General features: G+C 43.3%; 1 protein-coding gene across 3 annotated transcripts in view; it reads left to right on the top strand.

The window, feature by feature from the left end:
- tonsl (tonsoku-like, DNA repair protein) overlaps window positions 1-15663 on the top strand; it is a 22850-nt gene extending 7187 nt beyond the window's left edge. Inside the window, exons 11-28 of one of the 3 annotated variants that reach the window (XR_009791291.1) lie at window positions 537-735; window positions 821-876; window positions 954-1043; window positions 1256-1328; window positions 1422-1585; window positions 5105-5228; window positions 5315-5553; window positions 6335-6776; window positions 6847-7049; window positions 9145-9251; window positions 9323-9479; window positions 9543-9621; window positions 11350-11657; window positions 12491-12662; window positions 13137-13312; window positions 13481-13559; window positions 14760-14893; window positions 15176-15313. Coding sequence is in view for 2 of the 3 variants with exons in the window: in XM_061793729.1 (XP_061649713.1) it covers window positions 537-735; window positions 821-876; window positions 954-1043; window positions 1256-1328; window positions 1422-1585; window positions 5105-5228; window positions 5315-5553; window positions 6335-6776; window positions 6847-7049; window positions 9145-9251; window positions 9323-9479; window positions 9543-9621; window positions 11350-11657; window positions 12491-12662; window positions 13137-13312; window positions 13481-13554; window positions 14760-14893; window positions 15176-15375 (2997 nt within the window). In the remaining variant the exon portion in view is untranslated. Of the gene's footprint in view, window positions 1-536; window positions 736-820; window positions 877-953; window positions 1044-1255; window positions 1329-1421; window positions 1586-5104; window positions 5229-5314; window positions 5554-6334; window positions 6777-6846; window positions 7050-9144; window positions 9252-9322; window positions 9489-9542; window positions 9622-11349; window positions 11658-12490; window positions 12663-13136; window positions 13313-13480; window positions 13560-14759; window positions 14894-15175 lie in introns of all 3 variants that reach the window. The other 2 variants (XM_061793730.1, XM_061793729.1) reach the window with 2 other exon arrangements.

Raw genomic sequence — 15663 nt, 5'->3', positions numbered from 1 at the left:
CATCATACCGAGGTGTGCTTCTAATAATTTGGTTATTATTTAGTATAGCAGTGTATATACACTATAGTGTATATATAGTGGTTAGCACGTCTGCCTCACAGTCAAGAGGTTCTGAGTTCATTTCTCTTCTTTGGAATTAGCATGTTCTCCCCATGCTTGTGTGTGTTTTCTGCGGGTATTCTGGCTTCCTCCTACATTTAAAACAAACATGCTTGTTAAGTTCATTGAAGACTCAAATTGTCCATAGGTGTGATTGGTTGTTTTGTCTACCTGTATGTACACTGCAATTGCCTGGCAAGCAGTTCACCGCTCCAGGTCACCCACCCCCTCAATGGTGACAAGTGCTGAAATTAATTGAAGGACCGCTCTCCACCCATATTATTAAAGGAGTATCTCTCTGTGAGTTTCAATGAATACATTTGTGAAGGCAGATTCTTTTATACCGCTCTTGCCATTGCATTGTGCATGTGTACCTAATGTTGCGGTCAGCGAGTTGTGCATACGCAGTAGTCAGCTCAGGTTTCCCTCCTGTACAGAAGCGTGTTTTGAGGTTCTGGTTGGCAGCCCGGAGGCGAAAGGGCTCGTCGGACGCCGACGACACTGAAGCCAAGCTGCTGGAGCTCTGTGCTTCCGAAGGCTGGAATCCAGATGGAAGCGATGGAGAGGAGGCGTTGGAGGAGGAGATGGACAACAGTGAATCTCAGGATGAAAGTGATGTCATCCTCTCAGACTCAGGTGTTCGTTTTTTTCTTTCACTCAAAGCGTACATACCATGCATTTGCTTTCAAGTTGATCTCACAATGCCTCGTATTGTTTCTAGATGAGGACCTGGAGGGATATGACAAGATGGTGTCCGGGAGGAGGAAAGCAAGAGGGGTGAGAAGGAGGGGGCAACATTAGTTCTCTTGCACAACTTCAGTGTTGAACTTCTGCTGCACTGCTTGTTTCTGCAGTGGAACAAGAGGAATATCAAGGGTGAGACAGCCGTTCACAGAGCGTGCATAGACGGCGACTTGAGGCAAGTCCAGTATCTGATAGAACAGGTGGGTCAAAAATAGATTTAAACATGGAAAAGATACAAATTCCTTGAATGCAGTCACACCAATGCCTGAGCATAGCAAAAAAGCAAACATCAGACAACCTGTCCTTGTAATTTCCTTGTACATGGACCAGACTACCAGTCATTTATAGGGCCGCTTTGGTTATACTGCAAATATCCTTTCAAATGTTTTTCCATGAACTAATATGCTGTCAGGGCCACCCAGTGAATACTAGAGACAACATTGGCTGGACTCCCCTGCATGAGGCCTGCAACTTTGGTCGCTATGGTAACTGATTTACACTCATTAAACCACTCTCCTGTATACGTTTCTTTGGTAGAACGCCGTCTCACCCTCTCTCTATCCTCCATTTCCATCCAGACATTGTGGCTGCGCTGCTGGACCGAGGTGCCCACATTAACGATCAGGGAGGCAAAATGTGTGAGGGTTTGACTCCTCTGCACGACGCCCTGAACTGTGGCCACTTCGAGGTGGCCAGACTCCTGGTGGAACGAGGGGCCGCCGTCAACCTCCGCAACGCGAGGGTATGTGTGGATGTGTGTGTTTCTGTCATTGTCAGAGTGTGTTTGTGTGTCAGTTTTACAGTGTGTTATTCTGTGGTAGTTTGTTCGTGTTTGTTTGAGCGTTATTATGTCTGTGTTAGGATGTGTTGAGTTGTGTGTTAGTGAGTGTGTGTACTTCAGCATTTCATAGTGGTGGTGTGTGTTTGTGGTAGCATTATAATGTGCTAGTGAGCCCGACCGATTAATTTTTTGACCCCTTTTTGCTATGTTCCTGTGTGTCTGTGGATATTCGATACCGCTTCTTTCAGATCAATACTAGGTACGTGAGTACTCATCGATACTGACACCAAGTACCGATACCACTAGTACTTTTGTTACATAAAATTTCACTTAACACAATGACAGTTTTGAACAAAGACCTTTCTTTTATTTCTGATAAAAGGCAGCACAACCTTTAAGCTGTTTATAGCTGTCATCTGAAGGTGAAAAGGTGACAGGTTCTTATTGAGGAACAGAAGCGTCTCTGTATTTTCAGCAGGGAATCTATTTCTTGTGACATTAAGATTGCAAGCTACTGAATTAGAGAGCCGTTCACTCTCTACGCTGCTGCATGGTGCTGAGAGCTATTTTCTGGCTAACTTGGCCAGAGAGGATTTAAAATAAAATAAAATTTAACAAAAATACAAATTTCTGTTCAGCCCAGTGTTGGAGTGGATTGGCTTAACGCTCAAGTACATTTTCTGCAAGGTATTTCTGCAGCTGCATTGCAGCAGCGATCACCAGCACTTCTCACAGCGCTCCGTGACAATGATGATGCACGGCGCCATCGTTAGATTCAAGCTGTTCTTTAACATTGTCATGTACCTGTGGTATCCCAGTCCTTACAATTGTGGCTCGAGAGGGAACTTTATACTTCAGCTCCACAACCGTCATGAACCAAAGTTTGGTTCGTCTGCACCTTTAAGTATTTCCAAGCCGGTGAAGTTTTGGCAAGAAAACCAACCATGCATGCGGGTTTTTTGTTGTCTGAACAGGAAGTGATGCACATGATTTGCCGTAGTGTCAAACCGTGGCAGAATAGCGCCACCTACTGGCTAGGAGTTTTTTTTTTTTTTTTTTTTTTTAATCCAACCATTTTCTACCGCTTATCCGAGGTCGGGTCGCGGGGGCAGTAGCTTTAGCAGGGACGCCCAGACTTCCCTCTCCCCAGCCACTTCCTCCAGCTCTTCTGGGGGGATCCCGAGGCGTTCCCAGGCCAGCCAAAGGATGTAGTCTCTCCAGCATGTTCTGGGTCTTCCCTGGGGTCTCCTAGCGATGGGACGTGCCCGGAACACCTCACCAGGGAGGCGTCCGGGAGGCATCCTAATCAGATGCCCCAGCCACCTCATCTGGCTCCTCTCGATGTGGAGGAGCAGCGACTCTACTCTGAGATGCTCCCGGATGCTTCTCACCCTATCTCTAAGGGAGAGCTCGGACACTCTGCGGAGGAAACTCATTTCGGCCGCTTGTATCCGGAATCTTGTTCTTTCGGTCACGACCCACAGCTCGTGACCATAGGTGAGGGTAAGAACGTAGATCGACCGGTAAATCGAGAGCTTCGCCTTTCGGCTTAGCTCCTTCTTTACCACAACGGATTGATACAAAGTCTGCATCACTGCAACGCCTTTCGATCTCCCGTTCCATTCTTCCCTCACTCGTGAACAAGACCCCAAGATACTTGAACTCCTCCACTTGGGGCAGGATCTCATCCCCGACCTGGAGAGGCCACGCCACCCTTTTCCGACTGAGAACCATGGTTTCAGATTTAGAGGTGCTGAATCTCATCCCAGCCGCTTCACACTCAGTAGCGAACTGCTCCAGTGAGAGTTGGAGGTCACGGCTTGATGAAGCCAACAGAACCACATCATCTGCAAAAACCAGAGATGCAATACTAGCATGCAGGGGTACGTGAAACTGGACCATGGTGCAAAAAAGATTGGGGATCGCCCGGGGGGGTTCTAGGATCAGAGGTTTAGGGGCGCTGACCTCGCTTGTAACAGTTTTGTACATTTTAACGCAATTTAATTCCCACATTTCTGAAAGACAAGCACAACATGTGACTAACCCATGAAATCTAATAAAGGTTCTTCAAATGTTGAACTGCAGTGAAAGGGGAATGGATTGTAATCAAAATACTTCAAATAAACATTGTAACCCTTATATCTGGGCGAAGGCAACTCATGTTGATACAGCAGGACTTCCACATACACATTAACAGTATGCCTTTTTTTCTGGACAAAACCAGCCCACATTGGTGACGACCAAAAATGGACCTTAGGCTTGTATTAGGAATGCAATGCACAACATGGAAACACATGAATAGAAATTGAGTTTTGTGAATACTAATATGTGAACTCCTCTCTTTGCTGCAAGGTCATCCGGTGAGTTGGTCACGAAACATATGAGTACCAAGCAACAATCTCTGGTGCAAAATGATGTACAACACTTTAGTGCCCCAAGACAATCACATCCTTGCGGAAACATGCTGTTATGGCATGTCAAGGAGAAGTTTGTAGGTGTTTTGTTTCTTTAGAGTGCACATTACAGCGTTTTAACACCATATAGATTGCATCTTTGTAAAATAAATAGACATCCATCCGTTTTCCGTACCGCTTTATCCTCACAAGGGTTGCGGCCGTGCTGGAGCCTATCCCAGCTGTCATCGGGCAGGAGGCGGGGTACACCCTGAACTGGTTGCCAGCCAATCGCAGGGCACATATAAACAAACAACCATTCGGGCACACATTCACACCTAAGGGCAATTTAGAGTCTCCAATCAACCTACCATGCATGTTTTTGGGATGTGGGAAGAAACCGGGGTGCCCGGAGAAAACCCACGCAGGCACGGGGAGAACACGCAAACCCCACACAGGCGGGACCGGGATTTGAACCGCAGTCCTCAGAACTGTGAGGCAGATGTGCTAACCAGTTTGCGCCGTGCTGGCTAAACAAAGACATGCAACTGTTAATTCCCATGTCCACATGATCTAATATAAGAAGTATTTTAAAGTTGTGCAAATATCTTTGTGACATAAACCAAGATATATGCAACTGTTAAGTCACATGACAATCATTTTCCTATATAAGACTTCGATACAATTTTTTTTTAGTTGTGTAAATAGTTTTTGTGAGATGAACAAAGATAAATGCACCTTATAATTCCCATGTCCACCTTTATCCAATATAAGACATACAGCTAACAGTTTACAGTCCTTATGTTGACAGTGGTACTCATTAAAGTTCCTTGTTTTCATTTAGTAGTGCTCTGCTTCTTCCTCTTGAATCATATTTTGTTTGTTTGCTTGTGTTAGTGTTCCAGTGAGTTTCTGTGTGTATGTCAGACATGTTAGTGTATGTTTGTGAGTTGATGTGCTAGATGTTTTCTTTCTATAGGAAACAATAGGAACAATCAAATAACATCAAGTGTGAGGAAGTAAGCTAAATCTTGGCAATTTGCATTTCTATTCTTTTTATTTGATCTGTGTGTTTTCTGTCTGTCAGGGTCAGACTGCTTTGGACACACTCCGTCAGTGGCAAAGGACATACAAAAAGGAGCTGGACCATGAGACCAGGCAAGCGTGTGCAGCTACAGAGCGACTACTGATGGAGGCGGTTGCAGGAGGAGGTCACTTGTTTTTCTTATTCAGTCAATTTGCATTATTTTGCATCCAAAAAGTCTCAAATCAGATCTCATTTTGCTGCCTTCCGCAGTGCACGTCGCGGCCACCCCTCCCAAACCTTTTGACGCTCTGCAGGACAGCCAGCTGTTCGATGCCGAAAACTCTGAGCCACTTTCGTCCTCTCGAGAGGGCTCTGCCACCAGCCAAGACAGGTCCGGGAGCAGCGATTGGTTGAAGGCGAACGCTTGTACTAGCCTCAAGAAGCGGCAAGTCGGCAGTTCATCAGAGCGGCTCCCAGCCAGAGGGACAGAGGCCGCTCTTCTTTATGGGGTAATAATAGTTCATGTAACCATACACTCTCAGTGATGAGAGGGTGTGCGCACACTCAGTTTTTACTTACCCTCTCGAAAATATTTATTTACCCCCCCCCCCAATTGAATTGCACAGATTTGAGGCACATTAATGATGGAAAAAGTTTGGAACTGTATTGTCTTGGTCTTTTTTTGGTCTCTCATTTTAACAGTGGTTTGCAGACTTTTTATGTTCACTGTATTTAGTTTGTACGTTGCTGTTGGGGGATTTTGGTGTGTCGGTGTTTGGATATGGGTTAATGTGTTACTTTGGCTGTGTTTTTTAGTCTGTGCATGGTTAGGGGTTGTGTGTGTTTCTCAGGGTGCGTGGGGTACACACTATGATTAATAACATTGTGCCTAGTCGTGCACTTGAATAAATAAATGCCTCTCCCCAAATAGAGGCCCGCTTTTTAACTCCTACAACTAGGTTGTACGATAGCTGTAAACAATAAACATTGTCACTGTCCAATGAAATGCATGTACGTACAGTATGTGAAATTTGAAAGCCAAATCAATTTTTTTTTTTTTACAGCCGTGCAGTAATTGCAAACCTGTAAAGACAACAGTTTACCTCCTCACCATTGTAATGATAATAGTACCTAAAACGTATAGACTGTGGGTTGTTTACAACTTTGACAAATTGCCTCGTCATACCCTCGTATGCATGCGTCTACAGTAGAATGTGTGATGTGAAGAAACTCTTGGCACGCTAAGCATTAGAGTAAGTACGAAACACATTTATTATGTTTCGTTTTCAGCCAAGCTCTTCAGACGACAGCGACTCCGACAGCCCTGTTAGTCCCCTACGTCCAGTCCGCCAAAGACTCTCCGTCCAAGCAGCTCAGAGTCAAAAAGATACAACTCCAAATAAAGAAGTGGGTTCAGTTACTAACCCTGGCCGGGAAAGTGGGCAGGATCCCCCTGCCCCTTACGTCTTCGCACAGGACGAATACCACAGCGCCATTCGAGGGTTAGGCAGCGCTAAAACCCTCCTACAAGGCCGCTCAACACAGCCTCACATCCCCAGCACGCCTGGCCCTTCATCCAGCAGCAAATCAGCTCTGGTTCCCACGGAGGAATATATGGAAGACGACTGGCTGGATGATGATTTGGCAGAGAGGCAGCCCAAAAAGAAGAGGCGGCTTCAAGATGAGCAGAACTCTACTGCGAGAGTTCCTAACTCTCAGATGTCCTACAGGAGTGAGAACTCCGAAAAATATTTGATCTCCTTGTTGCGTCCATAGTTTTGACAATAATTGTATGCTTTCAGGTTTTGCACTTCCGCCTTCCAGCGCCAGGGGGCCCTCTTTGAAAAGGAATAGCTCACTGAAGGCACAGCAGGTGAAAATGACTCAGATGCCTGGCATGATCCGTTTGGGCAGACGAGAAGTCAACACGTCACATAGCCCCACCCTGGCAGATGACGACGGGAGACCAGACACGCCGCCGCCACCTCAACGAATACACGTGCAGGTCAGAGAACAATAATACATATTCATGTTTAGGTGACATATTAAGACAAATGCTCTTTAAGTCTTTAAAATGGATAATATCGAAACATAAACCAGTTACAACATTAGGTACACCTGCACAATACGCTATCAGAGCTATGTATTACATCTTTTTTGTAGGTAAGAATGCTCAGTTTTTATTGATAATAATTGAATAGTGTTTATTATTGTAATTACCTATAGTATGAGGGAGACCTACAGGAATGACATGGCATCTGTAAAGCTGAAGTCTAGACTGGCGTTAAAAGGTGCATTTCAAATGCATGCATCCGTTTTCTATAACGCCTACCCTCATTAGGGTCACAAGACAGCTTGCGACCGATCGCCAGCAAGTGCAGGGCACATACAGTATGAACAAACACAACTGCATTCACACCTATGTGGAGTTGAGCAACCGGGAGCCACAGTGGGCTCATTTTTGCAGGAGGGATGATTTCAGTTTTTTGGGCTGCAATAAAATCTGGAAGATTTATATCTTGGTGATGGCCATGATTACTTTTTCTGGGTACTTGTTTTCACATAAATTGTAGTTTTCCTTACTTTTTTGTTTATTCGGAACATTTGTCAAATCTAGCAATATTTCGTGAAAGATGATGCATTCATAAATAAATAACATTCAGTTACACTAACAAGCTAAAGCACTACTCACTCTCTGAGTCTTCTATCAGTCTCTAAACCTTACTTGGATGTTTTTGTGAGAAGTGAAGCCTGGTTTCATTGTTGAGTGTAATACTGCACTGCCTCCTATCTGTCAAAATTGGAAGTAAACCTTGATTTAAACCAGTATTCATCTGAAAGCTATGCTTTTTCTATATACATTTCTGCACTTAACTTCAAAATGACAAAAATGGAGTTGGTCTGCTCTAATTCTCACTGGCTCAATTTAGTCTGCAATTAACATAGCATGAATGTCATTTGATTGACACGGTCAGAGATGTATTCCTTTAACAGTGTTATTTATTATTATTGTTGTTGTGACTTTCGGCTTGTCACGTCAGGGCTCACCGACAGCCAGTCACTCGCATGTAATTACCTTTACTATAAATGAGACCTACAGGAATGACATGGCAACTGTAAAGCTGAAGCCTACAATGGGATTAATAAAAAAAAGTTTCAAATCAAGTATCATAATTCGTGGGGAGACATTTTTAAAGTATTGTATTTAGTGTTTTATAGTACAAATAGAGTCCATCCACCGAGTATCTTTCCCCCCAGATGAGTTGTACTCTGCAGTTAAGTAGATAAACGCCCTGCCTCTGAATGAGGAATATAGAATTTTGTTATTTATGAAATTAATAGTTTGGAAAAAAGTGAAGCGTTCAACAAGTTGACTTACTATGTTTCAGGATCAGGAGCCATATCTGGGTCCACGTTCATTCATTACTGATTACCGTCAGACATTGATGAATGTATGGCAGGACAATGTATTCTAAGAAGCAGGTGCGGGATTATCAACCATCTGAGTTCAAAATACATTACAGTGTGTTTTGCCTCAGAACACATGCAGCACACATTTAGTTTTATAGTCTTACCTCAATGTGATCTATAAAATAGAGAGGGCGGAGCAAATGAAATGATGGAGGGGGGGTTCACAATTTTTCATCAGCACTACCAGGGGTCCACATAGGACGGCACACTTCCTAACCAAATGTATGACAAAATGCCATTAAAAATATGGACAAAATATGTTTGTGTTTTTATTTTATTTTTTAATTGAACCCACTGTACATCACGGTATATTAATATCATGCTCAAATGCATATATAAAAGATCTACTCTTCAATAACAAAGGGTTTGAAGCAAACAGCAAAATGAGCACGCGTTGTGATTTATTTTTTCATCCCCCCGTGCAAAGGGCTGTCATGCATAAAAATGATCATTCAAAGATACTGCTGATCACGTTTTGTTCATATTTTTTTTTCACCAAAATTAACTGACTCAAAGATTTTAATCCTATACTACTGTTGTATTTTGCCCCTCTCATTTACCATGTTAGGAAAAATATTCTACAACAATCCTGTGAAACCCCATTTCAGTTCGCCATTTTGTCCTTTCAGCCGCCGACTCAGATGATGGCTGCCTCTACCCCCACGACACTTCCTCCACCGATAAGGATGAGGGTCAGAGTTCAGGACGACATTTTCCTAATCCCGGTTCTGCAAAGGTTTGATGACGCGGTGAAAATATTTTATTGCGTTTGTATGATGTTGATTGTTAATCTGCCATCCACTGTAGCGAGGCAGACTCTTGCACGGTGTCATGGCTCTGCGACCAGGCCGCACAGCGTTACTACCAGAAGTGTGGCTTGCTGCCCCGCCTGTCACTGCAGAAAGAGGGCGCTCTGCTGTCCCCGCACGACCTACTGTTGGCCGTCCTGCACACCAACGAGGAGGTTTGGATGGTATGAACGTCTTTGTCGTAACAACCTGAAGACTGATCAAAACCGATGTTGTAGGTGTTGGCTGATGTGTCGTCTTGGGACCTCCCCCCTCTTCAGGAGCGCTACAAGAAGGCGTGCATCAGCCTGGCAGTGGGTGAGCAGTTAAAACACACGTGCCAAGATCTTTATTCACTGTGCAAGTTTAAAGGGCACATATTAGGTGGAAAAAAACTAACTGTTTGATTGCTTCATTAAATAGTTGCGTTTCTGCAGGTAAATACTTTTTACGTTTTCAGTGTATTCGTCCTGCAGCGTAGGTCAATAATAATCTTTGCAAAATACACAAGCAAAACAAAATCAGAAAAGAAAAAGAAATCTGATCTAAATGACCTCAGCTGCCTATTGTGTAAATGTGTCTGAGAGTGAGCTCTTCTGCACTTGCTGCCCCACTGTTATGTAACTGTGGGACTAATTTACATTAGTGGTGTAACGATTCATTTATTATGTCGATGTATCGATTTAGATTCCGACGATCCAACTGGATCGATCTGTGCTCAGCAAGTTAGCCTTCCGGACGTAAATATATTGATTTAAATCATTTTAAAAGGTAATCTATCGATACTAGGAAATAACACACAGCATGATGTAAGCACAACATGTAATTCCTTTAACTTCGCCTGATATTTTTTTTTTTCTCAGTTACCACACAGTAGTTTGCACTGTTAAGGCTATTTTGTGCTTCATCATCATCATCATCTCTTTTCTACTTCCTTTTTTATGCCCCATATTTAGTCGGACCTTTCCGTAGTGCCCCCTGGTGATTGGATGAGAAACCACAGTATGTGTGTGTGTGTTGTTTTTTTAAAGCAATTTTATGGCCCAGCCATAAAATCATAGCTGAAATAGCTGTTTTCCCCTTTGCTTTATTGCAAAACAATACAATCAATCAATTTATATTAAGCAGATTTATAGTCTATTAGAAAACACTTACAGTACAGTGCACAATAAGTCATAAAAGGAAAGTAGATCAGGAAAGTCTTCATATTTAATGCTATAGTATGTAACGTTTGGCTTTAACGACCATAATTCGTTTTTACCCGATTCCCTTACAAGAAACAATAAGAATTGAATAAATTTCACCTGCGCTGTCCAGTATGCAGGTATTGATTTCACAAGCACCCCGGATTCATTTTTGGTTAAAAAAAGTTACTGAATCGATTTCCAGCCACTGAATCGTTTCAGATTGTATCATTCTAAATGAGCCAATATCGTCCTTGAATCGAATCGGCAACCACTGAATCATGATACTAATCGAATAGTTGCTAAAACCAATCGTTTCACCAATAATTTACATAATTATTATGTACATAATAGCTGCCATGGGATGATCAGCTCGGCTGGTTGAAGATCCAGCCACAAGATTTCTGTCTTTAACTACATTCTACATTGGTGGTGGAACGGAACTTTACAGTATATGTGTGTGCGTGGTGTGCTACGTTGAGTTTATCGGCGCACGGCGCACACAGTATGATCGAAACTGTTAAATTATGCGGGGTCTGTAAAAGATGAATAAAAAAATAATAAATCTCTTATGATCCTCATGTGTGTACCATGAAAGCAGGACTTTCCATTGGCCTGACAGTGTATGAGGCATGCTGAGGGCTTGCTCCCTTGGATGAGGTAGCGTTGGCTCCTAAAAACAGGCCAGATTTGGCAAGTCAAAAAATAGCGTGTGTGTGTGTGCGTGCGTGCGTGCGTGTAAAGGGCTCTGTAATTCTTGATCCTTGGGCTAGTTTGATGAAAGCATGTCACATTTTATTAAGACACCTGGGACCTGTTTTAAATAAATAACAAATGTCAACGCATATGCGTGTCCATGCAGAGGAGAACAGGCGCGTGACCCGGCTGTGTGAGATTCAGGACGGGAGCTCCTCCATGTTGGTGTGCGGCCTCGGCTTGGCCGCGTCCTCCCTCGCCGCCCTCCTCCGTGCCCTCAAACTGCAGGCCAGCCTGACTGAGCTACGCATGTCGGGCAACCGCCTCCACGACAACCTCCTCGCCGAGCTGGTCGCCACCGCCGCCACCATGCCTCGACTCTGTCTGTTGGACATTTCGGCCAATCAGGTCACAGGGGAGGGGCTTGAGAAGGCCGCAAGTACCATAAAGGGACTTAGCCATCCTGCATTTCCAGTAAGTAGCATTTCAGTAAATGCTCTAATCCGGATTGTGATGAAGCTGACTTTTCATTAATTAATTTATTTTTTAAAACAAATTTATAGTGGAACCGCCAAGTCCAACACCACTGTATAATAGAATTCAAATTAAGTACAACTACTCATGTTTTGAAGGCATCTGACATACGTGATGAAAATGGGACAGGAAGGTCTCCACTGTGTGAAATTTTCTAGGTTTGCTGGCAGTAATAAATTGTCTCGTGTAGTATTTATGTTTACATCCGTTTGGTAAAAATGACATTTACTGTATATGTAGTGGATATTTGCTTATGTTCCATTTCTAGTTCTATCATTATCACGTTGCCTCTTTGCCATCACTAATAACCTGTGGTGATGTCTCACAAAATTCAAAGAAAAGGAAAAACACAAAACAAAAGTTCATTTTAGATTCTTAGATACTGTATGAGCTGAAGTCCCAAAGATTTATTGATGATGCTGATCATGTCCCACACGGACATCATTTTGAGAACTGTAGAATAAGCGGCATTGTAGAGGTCCTTTTTACGAGACCTCTAGTGATACTTTTTCAAAAGAGCGACGAGCGCCAATTGAATTCATGCTAAGAAACGGAGTACGTAAGGGCATCGTTATGATGTTACAAAGTATTTTCCGGATGACACGAAAGGAGCCCGATGGAAGGAAATCACGTTGAACATTGCCAAAGATGATATACGTTGCAAAAGCAGTGTTTTTATTTACGTTGCAAATGTTTTGACTCAAGAACCGCTGGACATAAGGCTTCTCCCGTACGTGTCCAATACTGTTAGTGTTGTTTGTGTTTCCTGCCAGTGTCTGAAGGAGTTGAACCTCAGCCTGAACCCACTGGGTGACAATATATCAGAGTCTCTGTCCTCGCTGCTGTCCTCCTGCCCGCTCCTGGCTGAGCTGTCTCTGCGCGGCTGCGGCCTGACATCGCGTTTCCTGCAGCAGCATCGTTTGCTGCTCGCCAGTGCCCTGACAGGTGGCAACATTTGTCCTAACAGCGGGTGTTTCTCAACCATATTTTGGATGAGAAAAAATGTCACGCCACACCAACTAACAAAATTGTCACATAAAGTGTATCTATACTGCAATAATGATACTCTAGTCTCACTTTATGTGCCAATTTACTTTGTGTGAAATGTGGTGGTGGTGTTTAGTTGAACACAAAGCTATTATTCTGTTGTATGAATGGCAACAGGTGGAGGCACAGGTTTATTGGCCCTGCTGCCATCAAATGGTAGAGAATCTGTCAGTGTGTCACTACACGTCACTGGCATACACATAGATAGATGAACAAAGGTAAAGAAGACTCTTTGGATCCATTAGGTGATACTTTTGTTCTCTCTCCTGGCACACTAATGTGCTTCGGCACACTGGCTGGGAATCACGTCTAGAAGTTGTTCCAAGCCTGTCTCGCCAGTAAATGACTATGTTCATATTGCTTATTTCCCAGGCATGGGCCACCTCAAGTCAGTGAGTCTTTCCCACAATGCACTGGGCTCCACTGGATTTGAGCTAGTGCTGAAAACGCTGCCTCTACACACGCTCACACACTTGGACCTGTCGGGTGTGCGTAGGGGCACAACTGATTACCCGGCGCTGGAGCACCTCGCCAACATCCTGTCGCAGGTACATGCACTTGCGGGTCATAACGTTAGGTAGACCCGCACCATGAATGGACCAATACGTTTCCTGGTCCAATTAGAACTGGTATTGAAAAAGTCCTCTTTGTGCTGTTCACATATGCAGATGTTAATAATGTGGAGTTAAAACATTGTTTTTCTCTCCTTTTAATAGGATGACTGTTCACTAACCCACCTCAATTTGGCAGCTAATGGCTTAACTGATGGCAGTGCAGCAACCTTGGCCAGGTTCGGTAATAACATGCATTTTTGGACGAAATTATTTTTACATTTACAACAAATAACATTGCAATACCTGAGATTGGCAGATGACCAGTCCAGGGTCTACCCTGCCTGTCGCCCCAAGAGTCATCTGGGATAGACTCAGAAATCTTGGTAAAATATCAACCATCCGTTTTTTTATAGTGCTCGTCGTCACCTCGGGTCTCAAGATGGCGGGGTACACCCTGAACTGGTCGCCAGTCAATCGCAGGGAACTCAAAATATTGCAAAACTTCTTAAAAATGTAATATTGTGATAACATTAAGTTCATGTTGTCCACTGATCATCATATCTAGTGGTATGGAAGTTTATTTTTACGTTTTGTGCATTTACACAAAATAGTTCAATTAGTGTAGCGGATCTGTGCATGTGGCGCATGCGGCATACACTCCTGTGTTGACATTGTGGTCTATGCCGGTTATCACAAGTTAACACTGGTAACATTGTTAGCTAATGCTGATAATACTTCCGTGTAGTCAGGCTGTAGCTTGGAAAAGGTGGATCATTGTCCAGCTGAGAAACTGGTGTTTGGGGCTGGTGTTTGGAAATGAGCAAAATTGTGGTGTGACAATTTGGCAAAATTCTTTACGGTTCGCTCACTGAAACATTTTTGCCGTTATTTGGTGATTTAATTAAACACTCGATGGGTGGACAGGCACTCCAGAGAGACAACTAGAGTGGTGCTTTGACATTCGAGTGCCCCATCTCACGGGTTTTTCAATTTACGAGCCGTTTCTTGGCCTATTAAGTTTTGCTTTATGTCACGAGCCAAAATTTGAGTTACGGGCGAGCTTCAGAGACTCCGCCACTTGAGTGAAGAGGAAAAAAGGAGCAATGAAGATACCGCAATGCCTGCCCCTTGCATTTCGCTGAGGCATTTTCAGCTGGAGCTGCTGTAGGCCACAACTCACGCTCACATGCAGACTACAGTGTAAGCTCCAGATGTCAGTCACTAGGCCACGCCCCTTCAAAGCACACATCAACACACAAATACAGTACATGCAGTAAGTACTGTGCTTGAGATGTCTTAACTCCTCTGACAGCTCATCAGTACAGCACTAATATGTTGTTCTACGCAGAGGATAAAGAATAAATGACTGAGTCCAATGATACATGGACTTCTATGTATTATTTTGCGAAATGATCTTTTATTTTTCCCCTTCTGTTTTTAGGTGTCTCCCTATATGCCTCCACCTGGTGAATTTGGACCTGTCAGGAAACCCTTCAATCACCTCAGTAGGATTGCACAGCATCCTCAGCGCCCTCCGAGAAGCACGTCGGTCGCTGACTCTTCTAAACCTTCAAGGTGCCTACCGTAGTAGTGTGATTATAACTAAATAAAGAAAATAGATCAGAGGAAGTCCAGTATGTACAACCCTAATTCCAATGAAGTTGGGACGTTGTGTTAAACATAAATTAAAACAGAATACAATGATTTGCAAATCATGTTCGACCTATATTTAATTGAATACACTACAAAGACAAGATATTTCATGTTCAAACTGATCAACTTAATTGTTTTTAGCAGACAATCATGAACTGAGAATTTTATGGCTGCAACACGTTCCATTTGTTGCACCACCTTCAGGTTGCCAGGTGTCGGGGCCTTTGGACAGCGAGGATCTGGACGCGTTGTCAGAGCTAATTCAAGACCTGCGTCTTTGCTCTCAGGGCCTCAACAAGCTGGATCGGCAGGCTTTAAAGCAGAGCTGGACCAGTAGTAGACCTCACGGCTGTTTTGTAGACCGAAAAGCAGCGTTCTTCCTCTCTGCTGCGGCCACTATGTGATGTAAATGTTTGTAAAATGTGCTTGCAGACTAGAGACAGTGTTATATAGTTATTTGTTAAATCACGTGAAATCTGCGGCTGCATTTTATTTCTAAAAATATTGTTCAAAATCAGCTTGTAACAAAGGATTTCTTATAAACCAGAATCTGCACGTTTTGTGTAAATACTTAGATGTCCTTTATTTATGTGATTGTATTTTTTGTATAACAATGTTTTGTTGGCTTTGTAATTGTACTAAAAAAATAAGAGTGAAAACAATTAAAGAAGCCAAGGTTTTTTCATTTTAAA

The sequence above is a fragment of the Phyllopteryx taeniolatus genome, chromosome 13 (genome assembly GCF_024500385.1).
Source record: "Phyllopteryx taeniolatus isolate TA_2022b chromosome 13, UOR_Ptae_1.2, whole genome shotgun sequence".
Taxonomy (NCBI): domain Eukaryota; kingdom Metazoa; phylum Chordata; class Actinopteri; order Syngnathiformes; family Syngnathidae; genus Phyllopteryx; species Phyllopteryx taeniolatus.
This window is presented reverse-complemented; position numbering and strand designations above follow the sequence as displayed.